The following is a 15543-nucleotide window of genomic DNA, read 5'->3' as shown; positions in this document are numbered from 1 at the left end:
TTAATTAGTTGAAAATAATTATTACACTTTGAATAATTATGAAATGGCGACGTCATGAGTGGAAGATATGTTATACACATAAGCAACCACAAATTCAAGGCGCAAGCACACTTGGAAAAAAATGAAAGTAAAATTGGTATATATACCTGCATGGGATATATTTAAAAGTGATTTCCAAAGTAACTACCTATAGGGTAGTGAAAAGAAATAAGTTAATCGTTCATAATGTATAAACAATAGGTAAATATTTTCATTTTTCATTTTTTTCTGCTGTTGCGGTTCTATGTCAACTTTTTTGTGGTGATAGAGGTTTTTGAATAGTCATCGTAAAGAACAGACCTTAATTTTATACAAAATTTATGGAGTTTATTGAATTCAGAAATACTACTCGAAAAACGCCATAATAAAACAATGTTTTTAAACGAATTACAATTAAAATTTGCCAAGATGATTAAGACCAGTAATTATATTAGTATTTACTTAATTTTTTCCACTTAAAGTATTGTGTAATTTCCATTAAAAACAATATATTTTAATATATTAATTATTATAATTGATATTTCTGTTTATTTCATTAAATTGTTTTATTAATCATTAAACCTGTTCACTTATTAATCATATCTCTAGGAGAAATTTGTATATATATCTGCATTGATTTATAAAAACTTATAGTTTATATCATTACATTATCATTTTGCTTTCATCATAAATTATTTATTATAAAAAAAAAAATTTTTGACATAATACAAAAATGTTTTCATCTCTTAATTATGTACAGGGGCTGTTTAATTTATTACTGTTGAGTGTTGCGTATATACACTTATATATATTATTATAAGAGATAATTTATCATGTATGTGGGTGGTATCACGGTACGAAGGTAGTAGACCTGTAGATATATACACCTTCATAACACAGGTTATATAACTGTGTTAACAGGTATATAATCGGACATGAGTAAGCGTGCGTATGTATTTTGAATAGAAAAAGTATAAAAGTTATAATAGAATAAATATAATTCCTCATATTAATAAAGAGTTTGTTAATGAGTAGAAAAGAAAGAACGCGTTGAATTAGTTTTACATGGCAGTAGTTTGATTATTCTTACAATTAAATTAAAAATAAATGATGTTAATATTTAATTAAAAAATATGTATAAAATTGATCTCATTTGTTTCTTTTTTTTATAATTTATATATAGCATGTAATTTTTATAAAAAAGAAAAAGAACAATGCGTCAAATTATAAAATCACTTACTTCATTACATTTTGTTTATCCAAACTTTCTAGATTTTACCATAAAATTTCTTATTCAACAAATACAAAAGTAAATTGACATTGATTTTGGCTTTTCCGAACATATCCATTATCGGCGAACCTTCGTATTGTAATTCAAGTAATTTTTGAATATCGATGTTTACCTTTTCCATGTTTACTCCCATAAATTTGCAATGTACAATAAAAAGGCCATTATGTTCTGTAGGACTTATCTCAAAAAGAACGTTTTTCCATTGAGAAAGTGGAAGACCATCTACTTCTAAGAGTACACCTTTCTCTTGCAATTTCGCAGCTGAATACTTTAATGTCATTTTAGATTTCAATTTCCTATGATCCTTTTGTGCCATATGTAATGCTCGAATGGATCTGCAACATTAATTACTTTCTAACATTTTAACTTTAATAAAAATCCAGCTATTAATATATTGTGACGATATAAATATATTTATATTTATATGTAATATATGTATCTACCCTTTTCCAGTATGTAAATTTTCCAAACACTTTTGTATATATTTATTGTAATATTCGACTTGTTCTTGATAATATCTGGTTTTTTCTTCTAAACTCTGTTTAGTCATTTGTAAAGTTTTAAGTTCGTTATTTCTTATGATTCTATATTTTCCCTTATTACAAAGATCTTTTGCAACTGCTGTTATAATATTTTGATAACCATCTTCCTTACTGACCCATCCTCCAAGCCGTAATTTATTTAGATATACTGATAATTGAAACTTGCAATCATTCAATGATGAGCTATTAATAAAAAAGAAAAAATTTATTTTATTTCATTGAGAAATAATCATAAAATAAACAAACAAAAATTATTACCTTTTATGACTTATATTCAACATAGGTGACATAGCACTGTATTTTGAAGTGTTCAATATTTTGTTGTCTATAGGAGAAGATGTAATTGCTAAAGCATCGACTAATGTCGGACCCTTTAAAAATTGAAGTACAGAAACCAAAAGCTCTTTGGTTTTAATAAATAATTTACTTAAATTCGTATCTTCATCTTCTGGAATCTGAAATTTATTTGTAAGCACTAAACAAACTTCTGTTTTGCCGAGTCTCGCCAAATTTCCTTCGCACATCGGATCAGCTAAAAATCATTTCAAAAATATTGAATTTATTTAAATATAAATAAATTCTTTAAATGTTTTTCTTTTTTTTTTAATTCATTCATTACAGTATTCTTACATATTCCTAACAACGATGCTACGGTTGGCGCAGATTCTAAATCTTCTAGTAAATCATGAAGCGGATCTAATGGGTCAGGTGCTATTTGATCTTGATATTTTAACATTAGACAATGTGTATCACAAATTTCCTGTAACACATATTATTGTTATTATATTTTAATATTTTTTTAATTATTTATTTATTTATTTATTTAATACTTGCCTGTAAAGAAATATAAATTTCTGGTTTATGTATGAGCGTAGCTTCTGTGTATTCGTGAATATTAAAATGTTCTTCTAGGTCTTCTATTTGGCAACAATATCGGAAAAATGTTTTAAATTTTTCGTGACACTCGATAATAAATGGATTCAAACAATTCAAGTGCGTAGCTTCTTCACCAAACTGAAACATTTAATATGTGTAGTTTGCAAATAAAAAAATGATTTATATTATATTAATTTATTAAAAGATATTTACTCCTTTTTTGGAAGCAGCAAATTGTAATATTTTGGCTATGCAAGCTAAATTTCTTCTTTGATCGTTCAATAGCGTTCTATCAACTGGTAAAGTAATAATATCAAAAGCATCTGGTGCTACAATAGCAGCATTTATAAATTGATAATAAATTAAATTTCCAACTACTTTTAAGATATCTTTTTCTGGACTATTTGGAAATTTTTCTCTTAACGTATCGTTTAATACTTTGGCTACGTACAACATTCCATAAGGTATTAAATTACGGGATTCGGTTATTTTTGTTAAAAATTCTAATGCAGTTTTTTTTAGCACATTAACACTGTCGTTCAATCTTTTTCTTACGTGTTCGTAAGTTAATGCTTCTTCATGAGATACGATATATGGAAGATTTTGAGTTTCACCAGTTTCCATTTCCAATTGATTTCTCCAACATTTGTAAGCATCCACAGGATTTGTTTCTATCGCCAGAGTCTTGTCAGATATAATATTTTCTATTAAGGGTCCAACTATTTGTCTTAATGCTCGTTGACCATTTAATTGTCGGGCATAATTCACTACTAATTTTAATACCAACGGATCTCCAGTAACAACTTCAGACGGTTTTTGAAATTTACATCTTATTTCTTCTTGTAACGCACTGCCAAAAAGCTTCAATAACAAATATTCTTCTCTGATATTTGATCCGAAGTTGAATAACGTCAAAATTACATTTTGTAAAAATTTGTTTGTTTTACTTTGCGGCAATAAAAATAATAATTTGGATAAATATGACGGATTAGTTTGTAACGTGTAAAATAAATGTTGATAACCTTCGAGTTTTTTACGGCCTTCCTTAGTCAACGATTTCAATCCTTTTTGTGTTGACAAATTATCCGATATTCCAAAACTTTTATTATCCTTATTATTTCTCTGTTTCGCAAGATTTTCCAAACTTTTACCATGCGTAACTACATCCTGCAAAGTTATTCTATTTTGAATCAATAAACCAATTTTAATATCCATACTGTCTAATTGTTGCGACAAGTTCTGATTGTGTCTTATAATTTGAACGACTTCGTGTTTTAGATGCTGTAGTTGTAAATCCTTGTCGTAATCTTGGGCGTTGAAATTTAAAATTGCAGAAAAATGCCTGACCACAGGAAATGGCGGTTTTTCCATATGTAATAAAGAATTGAAAGCTCTTCTAGCTGCTCGTCCACGCCAAAGGGCCTGGATCTTTATGATTTGTGGTTCATAATCTCGATATATGTCTAGCACATCAATAGATTTGGTCTCCATTAATTTAGTGGTATTATTTTGATAAGAGAATAAATCATTTTTTGCATGTATTTGATTGAGTAATGCAATATAACGTTTCCGTTGCAATATACCTCTCCACCATGCTTGTATTTTTATTATTTTATTGTTATTAAAATAATTTAATTTATATTTCTTACGTAATAAATATCCTCGAATTCGAGCTTGCATACTAATAATCGTACATTTTTTAATTATTAAGTATTTATGCAGATCTTCCATCGGATAATATGTTATTATATAATTAACATCATCCTCAGTGACGTAATGAGTTTCTGATAAATCTTCAGGTAAATCCCATGTGACTGTACGTTCTTTTATATTCAAGTATGATTCGATATCTGAATTATCGATGAATGTAACAAACGGGCAATGATATTTTTCAAGCTTTAATTTTCTTAAATTACAAAATATATTAAACTTTTCCTGTTTAATTTCATTTGAATCTAGTGCTACCCATGCCTTTATTATACTCTGTCGCATAAAATCATTAAGATTACCCTGATCTATACAATCATTAATTTTAGCATGCACTTCGATTGAAATTTCAATCATCGTGTCTGTTACATCGATATTTATCATTGCCTCCTCCACCTCTGACAAATATAAGTCACGACGATAAGTCTTTTTATTCGAAGCAATATTTTTCAGCGATTTGTAAACAAATGTAGGATCCATAGAAGTTAACTTCCAGAATAACAATAATTGTAATTTAGCGAAAGCTTCAGTTACAGCATATGGATTATTATCAGCCAAGGCTACATTCAATTTTGTTAAAGTTTGCATTACTTCGTTACCTTGTTTATACTGTTCATTGGAAATTTCGATGCAGTCTCGTATATCATTATACGTTAATATATTACATAATATGCGGCGTTTGGACAGTTTTCGAAAGCGTGCTGATTCTAATGCACAAAAATATTTCATTTTATGTTCTTCAATTAAGTTCATAACGTGCGCATCCGGATTTTTGAGAGCGTCGTAAACTGCATATGCATCTCCTTCATCCACTGCTTTAGAAATTGCTGCTATCGCTGTCAATACTTTAATACTAACAACTATATCATTGTATGTAAGGTCAGTCCCACATTCCATAAGATCAATTTTCATTTCTTCATAATATAATGGCAGGGCAAATTTATCTACATTGGTTAATTTAAGATATGGATTTTTTAAAGCCTTATAAAATTCGGTTACTCCACCATCCAGTAAAGTATCATTTAAAAATCTTAAAGCTTCCTTGCCTGAAATATAAAATTAAATATAACGTGTATATATTTTTCTAATATTTATTTAAATAAATATCAGTGGAAGGTACTAACGTTTTTGAAATTTAAGTAATTCATCATTCACTGAGTCAATAGTATTTTGAAGTAAATACTGCCAATGATGATTCATTTCAAGATAATTTTTTTTCCATTCGGGACTTTTTATTAATTTCGATATTTTTTCTATATAAACTTCTATATTGGTAGATATGATATTCTAAAAAATAAATTTTAAAAAACTAAATATTTTAATAATCTGAATAAAAAACATTTCTGCAACTTACCTGTAAATGTAATGCCGGTGCTTTTAAGGCTTTGATTAGTTTGTCATTATTAGTTTCAATACATTCAATAATATATTCCCCTGCTTGTTGAACTATTTACAACAATTCAATGATCATTAGTTTATATCATATCATATTATATATACAAATATACCTAAACAAATTGTAAGCATACCATTCACATGATTGATATGACCCTGGATTTCTGCCTGAGTTAATAGTTTATCATATGCATCTTTTACATAACTGTCATTCAAAGACTATACAAAAATATAATATAATATAAATTTTATAATTACTTCAATATTGTAAGTTTATTAGTATCTAAAATATTTTGAAATATAACTTACTCTATTAAGCGCAGCTTGTATTTTACTATTTTTTGCGTTCTTCAAAGCTTCAATATAACATAAAGCATACTTAGGATAAATGTTATTTAACTGTGCTGCCTCGTCTTGTAAAACAGTTATCATCAACATTTGATTCTTAAATTATATATTCACAATTTAATAATAAATAAAAAAATTAATTCGCTTAAAAGTCAAATACACTTATATGATAATTTTTAATCTTACCTCTTCAGTAACAGCTTCGTTTATAGCTATTACTGCTGCATGAAGTGCAGCTTCATCTACAGCTATACTATTAGTTAATAGGCCACCAATTTTTTGAAATGGTGGCATTTGAATACCATATTTGCGTAATTCTTTACTGACAACATCAATTTCTTCATCTGTAAAATTGATATGCGATTAAAATATTTCCATTGCAGAAAATTACAAGAGAAGAACCTATTTACCTGTAAAGTTAATTTTTCCATACAAGTCTTGAATTTTAGGTGCTTTTCCTAGTTTAAATAAATGTGTACTAAGCGCATGTATACAATATATTAAACGTGGCATATTCTTCTTGTCGTATATGTCTGTCGTTTCAGGTTGGAATGTCTGGAAAAATATAAATAATATAAATACACTCATTTGTTTTATATTAAACGTTCAACATTTATAAATACAAACGTTTACATACAAAAGGTAACTCCATCGACTGAAGACATTGTAAAAAATAATTAATATTATCGGTATGTCTAAACTGTAATCCATTAAGTTGATATTTTTGCTGATCGGAATCATAAATTTTTTGTGAAGGACAAATTTCTGGAGCTATGAAATGACCTAATTTAGCCAAATAAACCCCATTTCTTAAATTTTCTTCTAATTCTGTTGTTGGAGGAAGATTTTCTTTTATACATGCTTCTATCCATCTAAAAAAAAAAAATAAAATTTAATTTTAACAGCATTACAATTTTTTATAAATCCTTAATTATATGCATAATATGTTAATTTAAATGGGTATAATAATAAATTACTTTTTTGCTTCCTCTAAATGACAAAGGTATTCATAAGCAAGTGTCTTTTCTCTTTGTTCATCCATTTCTTCAGCTGTTTTGCGAACTTCATTTCCTTCAATAATTTCTTTGAGTGATTTATCTTGAATGATGGATTTATCTATTTGTATATAATAATATATATTTTTATAATATTTATTTCTAATATATTTTATTATGTATATATATACATTATGACACAATAATAATAGTAATATTTGTGTGTATATTAAATCAAACTATTAACAACCTGCTTGTTACTTTCACAAATTGAACTAAATATTTACTATTATTGTAATAATTTTATTGTTATTACTTCAGATATAAATAAACATTAAAATAAAATTATAAACATTAATAAAAAGGTAAAAAGAATTAGTATTATTTAATATTATAAAAAATCATAATACCTGTGTTATTACCTACAAATACACAGCAACATTACGTACAAGCAATTGTTATAAAATATTTTAATTAAAAATAAAATGGAAGAATATATTCATTTGTCAATCAGCTTACCCTTTTCACAATTAATTGAGTTATGAGAAGCATTAATCATGTTTTTAAACTACAAACAATATTATATATATAAAATCACGAAGAAAGCACACCAATTATTTTGAGGTATACGTTAAATTAATCAATATTCAAAATATCACCGGATATTCTACCAAACTAGGTCTACCAACTGTTATGTTTTACTAAATAAATATTTCCAAATTTAGTCTTTTTCCATGGTAATATTTTTTTTTTATATAAATAAATAATATTTTTTATTTTCATACTAATATGAAAAAAAATTTGTAATCATTTCAATTCAGTCGTTTGTAATATGTTAAAGAAAAAACATATTTATGAAAGATGTCAAATAGTTTATCCAGCTTAAGCCTATCAAATTGAATATTGAGTAAAATATAATCAGAAAAATTCAATTAACTATTTTTAATAACTTATATTATTATTATGAAATAATATTTATAATGTATGAAATTGTTTACAATATCAAATTAAGTGAATAATCTACGATGAAACTATGTAGTTATTTACTTTTATACGTACTTTTTCAAGGTTATGTTTGTTTGTATGGAGACAGTCGCATTAGTTTAAAGTGTTTGAAAACGCATTTTATTGTTGGAGTTAATTGCAGATCACAGTGAAAGTACAAAACAGTATTGATTAGTATCAAGTATGTAAATTACTTTGTCATTTTTGTTTCGTTTTATTTGTTGTATATGTACTGTTTATAAGTACAGGCATTATTTAACATTTCATAGAAATGGTTCAATGTCAATCTCCAATGCAGAGCATGGTAAATTTAACTCAAATTTAGTAAGTACATCTGGATGTAAAATTCCTATTTTGCCGATAACTTTGTTGTTATATATTACTTCTCCATATCTTTGTGGAAAAAAAGTTGGATCTGTAAGTAGATGTATTACATTAAAGATATTTTTAAATAAGAGATTAATTACAAAAAGTTAGTTTTACCATCTGCTGCACGCAAATAATATCCAGTATCTTTTTTATCTGTGCTTTGCGGTACTTCTAGTACTTGCATAATTCTATCCAGTAAACCATGGATTATCTCAAAACCTCCAATTTTATTATAATACACTGCACACAAATATCTTTTGTTACGTGCATCAACATCTGCTGTAGTATCGAGTAAAACAACATCAGAAATTTCAAATAATTTTAAAGGTAATGGCATCTTTTTATTTCCGGCTATAGTTTTCAATAATCCTGGTAATAAAGTTGTACGTGCAACCTATATAACAACAAATGATAGATACAACAACAAAATATTTATTTGCTCGTATGCATGATTAAAACTATTTTACCTGAAACTCTAAGGTTTTTGGATTAGTTACATGAACGGCTGGTACATTCTCTATTTTATAACCCAATTTTTCTGAAATATCATCCCTTGAACACTGTAATATTTTTAATTATAATTTTTTCTATTTTTAATCATCTATGATAGTTTTTCTACATTTACCTTACCAATGAAAATGTTAACGTTTCAGTGAAACTTGCACGTGCTAATTCTTCACGCAATTGATCCGATAATTTATTGAGTGGGAACTTAAATTAGAAAATATATTTTTATACATAAAATATCTTTTTGTTAAGTTAACGATCAACATTTATTACTTTGTGTATTACTTACTTCTACAGCAATAGTATTTAATTGTGGAAATGTTTTTTCTATGTTATTATATCCATAAGCAATGGCTATATCTTCGTAAATATCGCACGGATGTAAAACATCTCTTCTCGTTGGAGGTATATTGATAACAATATTATCGTTTTCTTTTACCATTGCTTCTAACGACATTTTTGAAAGTAATTTTGCTATCTCTTCTGGAGATTTTCTAAATTATATTATTATAATATAGTAGAGTAATTAATAATCATACAATTTAATTAAACTTACTTGATTCCAATATAATTTATTGCTTTTTCGCTATTTATTTCTTCTGTACGATAGCTCATCTCTGGATGATAATATATTTTATTATCTGGATAAACTACTTTTACACTTTCCACTGTATACTTCTTTGCGCAGTATATACTGAAAGCGCAAACTATAGTATCTACTGTAATCTTTGCCTGAAATATTTATTAACTTTTATTTAAACGTTTTATATTATATTGTATCAGATCAAACATATGTATATACCTTATTAAGGTCAGTTGCAGTGCATTCAATAAATACATTTTTAGTATTAAGAGTGATTTTCGAATGATCTCCATTAATTATGGGTGGCAATGATAATACAACACCATTACTATCATATATTATAGGATATACAGGACTGTCTTTTATAATTGGTAAATACTGTTTTAGTTGCACATGATGCTACAAAAATAAGAATATTTTATAATAATTCTTAATTCCTTTTCTCTTTCTTTTCTTTTACCAAAAGATATTCACCGCATACAACTCCATTATTTCCGTCCCTGTATATTCTTTCGTTTGATTAAGTGGTTTAAAGCGAATAGAATTTGGTGGTTTCGCATCATATATAAATGGTCCTTTAATAGTATCTAAATCATGTGTACCAATCGATACAATACTTCGTTTTCTTCCTATAGTTTGATGTAATTTGTCTTGAAGATCAATGAAACTGTTATAAGAATCTTGTGTAAAAGTAATGCCACGTAAAATGGCAGCGACTAAATGTTCTCTCACTTGTAAACACTAGAATATTTTAATATAACTATAGAATTTTTTATTTTATTCATTATTAGTGATTTTTAATAGTTTATATACTCACTTCTTTTTTCATTACAATTTCTTCCGGTGCTGTTGGTTTTATTGATTTGTAGCGTGGTACATGACTCCTACAAAAGGAATAAAGATATTCTTTCTTTTTATTTGATTTGAGACCAATCCCAACAAATCTTATGAATTTGTACTTACTTATTTAAGAATACTAGTAATCCTGTTACAAGACCTTCTAAGGATAATAAATCATATCTGTTAGCTGGAATATCAATTTTATAAATAATTTCTTCCGATGCACCAATACTTTGCTCAGAACCTTGTTCCTTCGCTATCATTTGTTTTTCTGTAGTCTAAAAAGAAACAATGCATACAAAAAAATGTGTTCCTTAAAGTTTTATATAGATTAACAGCGAGTTGAAATTCTCACCACATCATCTAATTCCAAACCAAACTCGAAGCATACATTTTGAAATTCTTCTTCGGCTGCAATTAAATAATCACACTGCTTAATTAAAATTAAAAGATGAATTATTTAATCCTCATGCAATTACAATGCATGAAATCGAATGATGCAAAATTTTCAACAATTACTTAACTTAAATATTTGTTATGAAATAATATTTAAATAATATTTAAATGAATTAATATTTAAATGTCCGCCATATGATTTTTAAATAAGTACTTAATTAAAGAAAAATCATATAAAAGAGATAAGGACAATCATAATAATTTTCTTACAATATGTTTTTCCAAGCGCTTTAAATAATAAATCTCGTTTGACGGCTATGGTCGGCATTTTGAAAATCTATAAAAACCTTAAAGACGATAAGAAATTTATTGCAAATATATCTTGTTGTCTTCTCTTATATACACACACACACACACACAAATATACATATAAATATTTTTTTCTAATAAATAATAATTCTAAGTGCACGATAATGAATCCATTGATATAGGTTAGGAACTAACGGAAATGAAAGATTCGGGCGGTAAACTTTCGTGACTTTGAATGTAACATGCAATTTATTGAGCATGCGCAATACTGTCAATCGAATTAAAATCAAATTATGTGCAGAGTCGTAAGAGTAAATACGCAGTAATAATCAAATACGTTTAAATAAATTATATCAATATGGTTGAAAAAAATATTTTATAAGTTAATACATCAAAGTAATATTTGATTTAACAATCAAAATAATTAACATAATTGTAGCAAAGATTTTAAATTATTAATTTTTTTCTTTTTCTATTTTTAGTATTCTTATTCACAATTTTATCAGCTAAAGACAATAAAACGTTGGAAATTTTTGTTTATATTCTCGACTGAAAAAAATTATTCTATAGGTTTGGGAAGTAAGTCGTATGATTAAGTGATATGTGAGTAGAAGTTGTCGACATGGTTTGTAGTACCCTCTCGTTTTCTTGTTGACTGACAATGTTACACAGTATGAATTACATCCGCGTCGGAGACGATTGTCGTTTAACTTTTTAAACGACTTCTTCCCTTTCAAGAATGAAGACGTCGTATTGACTATATCGTTCATATATATTTATATTTTTAACACGAATATTACCGATTTCCTAGTGATTTGTTGTTAAATAATATCGATATTTGTGGAATACGAGGTGCGTTCTAATTGGTTTTTATATAAAATTAATGTTTTTTCTTAATAAGAAAAGAATTTGTTTAATATTTAACTATAGATATAGTAACTCTTGATACTATAATTGTTTTATGCATTGATACTTGTGAAAAGAGTTCATCAACCCTTTATCTTTCAATGTTTTCTTACGAAGTGATAAAAGCATAAACCGATTGATTTTTCATTGGATGCTCATCGATCTATTATACTTGACATAAAGATTGCGCATACGTATATATTTATATAGTGACGAATAAAAGTATTGGTACTGATTTAATTTTTCTATAATGGCAAAAATTTATAAAAGGTGTACGAATTTTTATTTAATTGATTTTTATAAATTACGTCTTTTAGATCTACCAATTATGGAGATAATTAATATATAAGATAAAATTAATAATAGATAAGATTAATTAATAGATAAAAAAAATATTTGCACCTAAAATAATTGTACTTTTTACAAATTTCTTTTTCCACTGAATTTTATAAGCAAATGTAATCTGTGACAGTACTTTTTTTCAGCAATATATAAATATATAGAGTGTATCATTTAAATCGAAACACTTAAATATCTCCATAATTTATAACTTTTTTGACTTTTTTTTTTTTATAGAGAATTTGTGTTGCATACATTAATGTATTAAAAAACATATTCCGCTTAAACAAATATTACTCTTCAATATTTACAAATAAATGATCTTTAAAACAGAATCATATCTTATCATTTTTCAAATAGTCTACTTTTTCCATAAGGCCATAAATAACCGAAATATTTACAATTTAAATACATAAAAATTGTTTAATATCACAGATTATATTCATTTGATAACAGGATCAAACAAAATGGAGAAAACTAACACGTTGTTATTACCTGGCCAACGTATACGTCCAAATATGAGCGAAAAAACAGCCATCGATCTATTATTCAAGATTTATGGTATTACAGTGACGGACATCAAAGAATTGAATGGTTACGACGATAGAAATTATCACGTACATTGTACAAAATCACATAATAATCCTTATATATCAGAAATCAGTGAACACGGATATGTTTTCAAAATCATAAATTTATTGGATTCCCGGAATACCCAAGTGATAGAAGCGCAAACTGAAATGTTGATATTTTTGAAGGGTTATTTCAAATGTCCAATTCCTGTTAAAAATTTAACTGGTGCATATTATTCTTCGGAGAAGATTAACAATTCCGAGGAAAGTTACGTGATAAGATTACTCGTATATCAACCAGGTCAACTATTGAATCGTGTGAAGTATTTGAACAAGGAATTGCTGTTTAAAGTTGGACATTTAGCAGCCGATCTGGACACAAGACTCTCCAAATTTCATCATCCAGCTTATGAACATCACAGAAGTATGTGGATGTTGATATCGATGTCGAAACTTCACTCATTTGTATTCGCTGTGCCGGATGAAACTCAAAGAGAATTGGCTAGCGCAGTAATTCGTACTTTTGAAAATGATGTCCTCAAATTTGTACCGATTCTCGAACAAGGCATGATACACGGTGATTTGAACGAACAAAATATTTTAATTAACGACGATGGGACCGACATTGTTGCGATCATCGATTTCGGTGATGTGCAAAAAACATGTCTCATATTCGAACTTGCTATAGCTATTTGTTATATGTTACTCGAAAGTAAAGACATTGCTGAATGCAAACACGTGATCAAGGGGTATCAAAGTATTAGAAAATTAACGATTTTGGAGAAGAAGATTCTCAAGGTCAGTGTTTGTGCTAGGATCTGCCAGAGTCTTGTGATGGGTGCTTATTCTTATTTAAACGATTCTAAGAATAAATATCTTCTTACCACTCAAAAAACTGGCTGGACATTGTTGAAAAAACTCTGGCCTATGACCGAAGATGAAATATTCAATATTTGGGATCTTTCATATTCAAATTAAATCAATAGCTTTTTCTTTTTTGTATGTGAATGATATGTCAATTAAACGAGCAATAAATAATATTAATTATGCAATAATCATTATGTGTAAGAACATTTGTATGTCTGGGAACAATCAAATTGTGATTTATGCAGTGATATATCCTCTGGTTTTATTCGCATTAGGCAATTACATATTTACATAGAAATAGAATGAACAATAATAATGCTTTTTCTCAATCAGTAATAATAGTAATAATAATAATAATAATAATAGTAATAATATTAATAATAATATTAATAATAATAATTGTCGTAATCATCATCATCATCATCATCATCATCCATAACTATAATAATAATACTAAGAGATATTTTTTCAATCAATTGATTAATATTTACAAAATCATGATTACATTTATCATGAAACGAATTTGCAGTTGTTGTAGCAATAGTTGTTCATCATAAATAAATGACTTATGTAATAGATGAATATACATATGAATATATAGTGAAACTTAGGACTGAGATATTACCAAGAAAAGAGGGATTTAATTTCAATGAAATAATTTATGGAAATATACCGACAATACATATGCAGTACACCGAGTAGCAAAGGCCTTCAGTCCCTTTCGAGTTCTCTTCTCGTTGCTGGGTGTACAAACATGCATATGCATGTATGTTTATGTAGTAAGTATGTTTTTGTATCTATGTATGTGTTGGTGAAGCGGTGCGCACTCGCTTCTGGTATGCTTTTATCCGCGCATTAATTCTTTTTTCGAATTTTTTTTCTTCCTTTCTCTTTCACATTCGTTCTTTCTTTCTTTCTTTCTTTCTTCTTTTGCTTACTTCTTTTATGTTTATGCTAAAGTCACCCTATTCGTATATCTTCTTGTCTCTCGTATTTGCGTGTACTTTAATTAGTTTACGTACGCGTAGCTTGTAATACAAATTTATTTTCTCTCTTTTATTTCTTTTTCTTTTTAATCTTCGTTCGTTCGTTCGTTCGTTCTTCTTCTTCTTCTTTTTCTCCTCGTAGCTTTTATTTTCGTATATTTTTTAAATATACTTCAAACTTTATTTATTTATATTTAAATTTCACACACTTGTTTTATGTATATATATATATATATATGTGTCTATGTATTTTAAGTCAGCTCATTTTGGCGAATACACACTCTCAGCCGTTATTCTTTCGAAAATTCGTTTACAATATTTATTTATCCATCATTTTGCTTTTCTTTTTTATTATTATAACAATAATAATAATTCAAATGATCAAAAATGAAAGCGCGTAAGCGACTTCGTACAAAGTCTCCAACGATATATACATGTAATAATTTGAAAAGAATCTTTTATTTTATTATAATTCATTATTATTATATCATTATTATTATTATTATTATTATTATTAATATTTGAAGTAACATATATATTTATATATATATATCGTCCTGGTATATTTTTAAGGGGAGGGGAGCCTTCTAATCAGAAAGAGATGGTGCGACACTAATTATCGAGAATGATTTTTTGTTTTCTTTCTCTCTCTCTCTCTCTCTCTCTCTCTCTCTCTCTCTCTCTCTCTCTCT

The 15543-nt window shown here is 27.2% G+C and overlaps 2 protein-coding genes across 4 annotated transcripts; one reads left to right on the top strand and one right to left on the bottom strand.

The window, feature by feature from the left end:
- Window positions 1-349: 349 nt before the first annotated feature.
- Window positions 350-11411, bottom strand: LOC106788500 (ras GTPase-activating-like protein IQGAP1). 3 transcript variants are annotated; one of them, XM_014751812.1, is made up of 15 exons: window positions 8232-8437; window positions 7155-7293; window positions 6815-7049; window positions 6588-6732; window positions 6364-6521; window positions 6139-6273; window positions 5964-6048; window positions 5789-5880; window positions 5559-5721; window positions 2941-5480; window positions 2686-2865; window positions 2482-2611; window positions 2110-2383; window positions 1753-2034; window positions 350-1644 (listed from the first exon to the last, which is right to left on the bottom strand). In XM_014751812.1, the coding sequence occupies exons 2-15, from the start codon at window positions 7217-7219 to the stop codon at window positions 1287-1289; spliced, it is 4842 nt and encodes a 1613-aa protein (XP_014607298.1). In that variant the 5' UTR covers window positions 7220-7293; window positions 8232-8437; the 3' UTR covers window positions 350-1286. The 3 variants fall into 3 exon arrangements, 2 of the variants coding, with proteins under 2 accessions (XP_014607298.1, XP_014607297.1); XM_014751811.1 differs by lacking the exon at window positions 8232-8437 and adding an exon at window positions 7692-7815; XR_001381902.1 differs by lacking the exons at window positions 350-1644; window positions 1753-2034; window positions 2110-2383; ... (8 more) ...; window positions 6588-6732; window positions 6815-7049 and adding exons at window positions 8661-8940; window positions 9014-9106; window positions 9177-9257; ... (6 more) ...; window positions 10832-10887; window positions 11143-11411 and having other exon boundaries at window positions 7213-7293; window positions 8232-8592.
- Window positions 11412-11741: 330 nt separating this feature from the next.
- On the top strand, window positions 11742-14050 carry LOC106788496 (hydroxylysine kinase). Its single transcript, XM_014751793.1, has 2 exons — window positions 11742-12033; window positions 12883-14050. Exon 2 carries the CDS (start codon window positions 12894-12896, stop codon window positions 13974-13976), a length of 1083 nt encoding a protein of 360 aa, XP_014607279.1. The 5' UTR covers window positions 11742-12033; window positions 12883-12893; the 3' UTR covers window positions 13977-14050.
- Window positions 14051-15543: the final 1493 nt, after the last annotated feature.

This window comes from Polistes canadensis, unplaced genomic scaffold (genome assembly GCF_001313835.1).
Source record: "Polistes canadensis isolate GaletaPanama2010 unplaced genomic scaffold, ASM131383v1 scaffold_141, whole genome shotgun sequence".
In the NCBI taxonomy this organism is placed as follows: domain Eukaryota; kingdom Metazoa; phylum Arthropoda; class Insecta; order Hymenoptera; family Vespidae; genus Polistes; species Polistes canadensis.
This window is presented reverse-complemented; position numbering and strand designations above follow the sequence as displayed.